The 5,686-nt window shown below is 33.2% G+C and overlaps 1 protein-coding gene across 1 annotated transcript; it reads right to left on the bottom strand.

Annotated features, from left to right (window-relative positions):
• Positions 1-2,447: 2,447 nt before the first annotated feature.
• On the bottom strand, positions 2,448-5,201 carry LOC111884990 (uncharacterized). The gene is made up of 4 exons (XM_023881290.2): positions 4,682-5,201; positions 3,509-4,613; positions 2,554-3,039; positions 2,448-2,493 (listed from the first exon to the last, which is right to left on the bottom strand). The coding sequence occupies exons 1-4, from the start codon at positions 5,199-5,201 to the stop codon at positions 2,448-2,450; spliced, it is 2,157 nt and encodes a 718-aa protein (XP_023737058.2).
• Between the last annotated feature and the right edge of the window lie 485 nt (positions 5,202-5,686).

Genomic DNA, 5,686 nt, shown 5'->3' with positions numbered 1-5,686 from the left:
CATGAATGTTGTAGCAAACCTTTGCTATGTCTAATATCTTTTAGACAATCTACACACCTATTCATGACAGTCTTCATTCATACCTACTTCCAACATATGAACGACTGTGGACCGTTCGAATAATTCGATTATTCTTAAATAACTCAATTATTCAGGAAGTCAAAACATGCAAAGTGAAACAATAGTTAAACAATCAACATAAGACACACTAGTACAAAAATGACCTACGGTCACACTTTCCGAAAAACGGCTTGTGACATTTTTTCTTAAAATTGTGGGCAAAAGTCACTAAAAAAATTTAGAGACTGTTTTTGAATACATTTAAATTAGATTGTGTGGCCATTATATAGACAATCAAACTTTTACAACACTTAATTATACCAAATGTGACAAATATTAGTCACACTCAAACACTGAGGCCATAGGTTACAATCAGCCACATATATCGATTAAGATTGTCACACCTTTTTTATTGAGAGACAATAGATAAAATTATCATCACATGAGTTAGTTCTCTGTGTGTCTATAACATGTTGCCTTTTTAGCCACATAACAGACAAAGTAGCTAAAAGGTGACAAATATTGGTCACACTAATTATTTGTGTGTCCATAGGGCGGTTCTATACTAGTTGTATTTAGTTTACGCAAAAATTTAAAAGAAGTTACTATTGGTTACTTATGGTCATGTACCTTTTATTATGTGTGTCAAAATATTATGAATTGGCTTTAAGAATAAACAAATAATGTGTGTGTAGGTAGCATTTAGTTACGTTTACAACTATTATATGTGTCTATATGTAAATATAGTTATATAAGAAAAATAATGTGTTATCGTTATAATTAGGGGTTGTTCATTAAATATGTTACTTATGGTCATGTACCTTTTATTATGTGTGCCAAATTATTATGAATTGGCTTTAAGAATAAAAAAATATTGTGTGTGTAGGTAGCATTTAGTTACATTTACATCTATTATATGTGTCTATATGTAAATATAGTTATATAAGAAAAATAATGTGTTATCGTTATAATTAAGGGTCGTTCATTAAATATGTTACTTATGGTCATGTACCTTTTATTATGTGTGCCAAATTATTATGAATTGGTTTTAAGAATAAACAAATATTGTGTGTGTAGGTAGCATTTAGTTACATTTACAACTATTATATGTGTCTATATGTAAATATAGTCATAAAAGAAAAATAATGTCATCTTGAATAAGAGTTATAAGAAAGTACCAAATTGCCCTTTTTGTCATCTATTCTTTTAATTGCACCAGATAATACACCATTAAAAATGAAAAGAATACAACTTATTTTAACAGAATATTATGTTAAATAAATGAAGTGAATACAACATAACTTGTTTAACATTGCATAACGAAAGTACATTGCTATTACATGCAGTTTATGTTATAACATGTGTAACAATATAACAGTAAAAAACAAAAAAAAAAATATCTTTGAGTTATAAGAATATTACACCAGAATAGTTTGATGGTATAATATGGTAAAAAGACATTAAGTAAAGTACAACGTCATTTTTTTGTCATTTTCTTATTCTCCACATAACGATGTGCTCAAGTTTTGGCCTTTCTCTTCTACAAACAAAAAATAAAGATCATTAAGTGTTAAAAGAAGGAGAAATATTATCGCTACAAATGTAATTCATGACATTAAGAAACACGTACCGTACGTATAAGAATACCGTGACAATCATTACGAAAATAATCATTTTCCTTCTGCAAGTCAAGTGTGTCTACACGTGACAATATGTTATCATTATGAGGAACAATAGTACTAAATTCTTCATCTACATCTTCATATGTATCTTTGTAATTTTTGGGAGGTTTCTTGAACACAATAGACATTTTTTGATCGAGTGGGTCTGTCACAAAAAATATTTGTTGTGCTTGTGAGGCCAATATGAAGGGATCACCTTTATGGCCTAATCTTTTTAGTTCAACTAGTGTGTACCCCAATTTATCTCTTTTTACCCCTTTTCTATTGTCAACCCAGTCACACAAGAAAATTGGAATTCTTTTAAAATGATAATTTAGTACCCATATCTCTTGTAAAACACCATAATAAGTGTTTTTGGCATATGTTACAACTTCTTTACTGATGTGTGTGTCAGTTGCAACAACACTAACCCCACTGTTTTGGTAAACTTTACCTTCATGAGCTTTTGTATGAAAAGTATATCCATTAATAGCATATACATCGTATTTAATAATGTTCTTATTGGGTCCATGTGAAATCCATCTCATTGTCTCTGTTATAGTATCTCTACAGGCCCCTAACTCTCTCTCTACCTGAATTGTAATTAGATTATGAATTTAAGAAATCAAGAAAAAAATAACAAAGAACACAACATATTTGAAAAGAATATACCTCCTTTCGTAACCAATGACCAAATGTTTTAGTATGCTCTTGTTCTAGATGTGCCTATCGTTTAGTAGGGTGTAGATGTTCCAAAAATTCCATGTGTCGCCTGTTAATACGTTAATGTTAATATTATTATAAAAAAAAACATACATGTAAAAAACCTTACTTGATATATGGGAGTACTTCAGATGTATTTTGCAATACAAAGAAATGTGCTTTGCTGAATAGTTTTGCAGAAACTTCTACCGATTTAGCAGCTGATACAGGAGTACCGTCCGTAATAGAACTACTATGTACACCTTTATGAATTCCACAATTGTTATGATTGTCAGGTGGAATACCAACAATATCCATCCTTTTAACGAATTGACTAAAAAACTCAATTGTCTCTTCTACAACATTCTCTTCAGCAATGCATCCTTCTGGTCTATTTTTGTTTCGCACGTGCCCCTTAATAACCTTCATATACCTTTCGAATAGGTACATCCATCTAAAGAATATTGGACCGCGTAATTTTACTTCCCTAGTGAGATGAACGGTTAAATGAATCATCACATCAAAAAATGATGGTGGAAAGTGTTTCTCAAGAAGACATAAGGTTACACATAACTCCTCTTGCAACTTATCGAGCTCATCCACTATGATTTCTTTGCTACATATTGATTTGAAAAAGAAACAAAACCTTGTAATAGCAACTCTGGTGGGTGGATGCATAATAGATCGAATTGCTATGGGAAAATTGTTGCATGAGCATGTGATAGTCATGTGATTTTAGTCCGATCAACTTCCTATCCTTTAGACTCACCAAACTAGAAAAATTAGAACAATACCCTTGAGGAACCCTTAAGTTGTATTAAGTCTCACAGAATTTGTCTTTTTCCTCTTTTGTCAATGTACAACCGGCTGCGGGAAGTGTTGTGTAGTTCCCTTTTATCTAAGGATGCAGCTCTGGTTTCAAACCATAATCAACCAAATCCAATCGAGCTTTATAACCATCTTTCGTCTTCCCGGGAACGTTCAAAACAGTTCCTGTTAAACTCTCACCCACGTTCTTTTCCACATGCATAAAATCTATACAATGTGGAACCAAATTGTCGGGCTAATATCTTAGTTGTCTATACCATATATTGAATTTCTTCCAATATGTATTATTTTGCTGGCCCATATCTGAAGTACCCAATTGGTGTGATTTTCTTTTTTTTTTATTCATATTCCCACCTCTTCCACTTGTTGCTTGTTGGATTTTTGCCTCCTTGCCCTTATTAACCTTTCCCCATTTATTAATTATAAATTTAACCCTATTATATATTTCCTCCCCATTCATAGGTTCTGGAGAGGGTGAGAACTCTTGTTGTCCATTGAATGCCTTCTTTTGTCTTCTGAACGGGTGATCATACGGTAGAAATCTTCTATGACCAGCATAACTCTGCTTATTCGATTCAGGGAGTCTAATGTAGTGTGTCTCTTCACCATACACAACACAACCTTGAAAACCGCTGTACGGGCAACCACTTAATGTACCTAAAGCAGGATAATCATTAATAGTCCATAACACAACTGCGCGTAGTTTAAAATGCTCTTGTGCATATGCATCGTATGTTTCAACTCCAAAATCAAATAATAATTGCAGATCTTCAATAAAAGGTGCTAGGAACACATCAATATCGTTTCCTGGTGTTCCCGAAATCAATAACGAAAGCATGATGAACTTTCTCTTCATACACAACCATGGTGGAAGGTTGTAAATGACAGTTAAAATAGGCCAAACACTATGACTCCTATTTCCTCTGTTCACATCAACCCCGTCCGCCGAAATGCCTAGTCGCAAATTCCTTGGTTCGCTAGCAAAATCAGGATATTTGTCATCAATGGCAGCCCATGCTGGTGAATCAGCTGGGTGACTTAAAACTCCAACATCCACCATTCTTTCTGTTGTGTGCCATGTTAAATCTTTTGCAGTTGTCTTAGACTGGAAAAGACGCTTGAAGCACGGAATAATTGGAAAGTACCACAAACATTTTGCAGGAATATTGTTGTAAATTTTATTTTTTTGTTCATCAACCTTCCATCTTGATTTACCACAAGTAGGACATGCTACCAAATCTGTGTATTCTTTTCTGTAAAGTATACAATTGTTGACACAAGCATGTATCTTAGTATACCCTGAACCCATTGCCTTAAATGCTTTTTTTGCCTCATACGTACCACTGTACATTTCGTTTCCTTCTGGTAACATGTTTTTTTTATCAAAACTAATAATTCTGTAAAGCACTTATCTGATACTCCATACTTACTCTTCAAGTTGAGTAGTTGAATGATTGCAGATAACTTTGTGAAATTAAGACGCCCTGTGTATAGGGGCTTTTCGGCATCCTCTATCATTTCTCTAAACTTATCAGGGTTCCCAATAAAATTTTCTTCTACAGCTTCAACCATCTCTATAGTTTCTGCAGCATCTGTTGGCGTTTCTGTGTTCATGTTCGTGGAATCTACAACGTTTGACGTATCCATGTCAAAATTATGTTCATATACATAACTTCTTGGTGGTTCTTCTGTTTCTCCATGCTTATTCCAATTTGTGTATGTTTGATCAATTCCATTCCTGAATAGATGATCATCTACCACATCCACCGAATGACATATGTGGTTTACACACTTAACACATGGACAGGGAATTCTTATCTTTTTTTTGGTATCTGCAGGATCCATATGTTTAGAAATCTTGTAATTGCGCACTGCATATTTGATAAATTCTGCAACACCTTTTACATAGGTTTCTGATGTTTTGTATGCTCCCATCCAAGACTTATCCATATTCAGCTTACAACAGCGTCAACAAGCAATATACGTTTCCTGTTTATTGACCCATTTTAACAAACAGTTGGTGTGCATAAACAAAATAGATCACATTACTAATAAATCCAATATCTTGAAAGAAAAATACTTGTAATTTCCTGTATTAATTAAATATTGTATTTGTACCTGTATGAATTTGATTTTGACGCATCAATTTCTGGTTGAAGAAAAAACATAGTTGCAGTGCCTTTGTAGTTATCAACGAATTAATCGATAGGAATTCATATTGTCTAATTCCGTATATTAACGCAATGAGTCTGGATGATCAGGGGCAAGTGGAGAATTGATAAAAAAGTGAATGATCAGGGACATATCGAGACATTAAAAACAAAAAAAAAATGTTAGTAATTGGTTTCGAACCCATGACACTCCAAAAAATACCAATAACTACATTGACACTTACCAAGTGGGGTATCTGGTTGTTTGCAAATAATTGCTTTACC

This window comes from Lactuca sativa, chromosome 4 (assembly GCF_002870075.4).
Source record: "Lactuca sativa cultivar Salinas chromosome 4, Lsat_Salinas_v11, whole genome shotgun sequence".
In the NCBI taxonomy this organism is placed as follows: domain Eukaryota; kingdom Viridiplantae; phylum Streptophyta; class Magnoliopsida; order Asterales; family Asteraceae; genus Lactuca; species Lactuca sativa.
Note: the sequence above shows the minus strand (reverse complement) of the source record. Positions and strands in the feature narration are given on the sequence as shown.

Bases quoted from the DNA above. Each gene is read 5' to 3' on its own strand.
- LOC111884990 (XM_023881290.2), bottom strand. From the start codon at position 5,201: ATGGATAAGTCTTGGATGGGAGCATACAAAACATCAGAAACCTATGTA. The intron at 3,040-3,508 runs GTATAGACAACT...ATCAATATGTAG, and splicing joins TGGAAGAAATTCAATATATG to CAAAGAAATCATAGTGGATG. The intron at 2,494-2,553 runs GTAAGGTTTTTT...ACGTATTAACAG, and splicing joins GAAGTACTCCCATATATCAA to GCGACACATGGAATTTTTGG.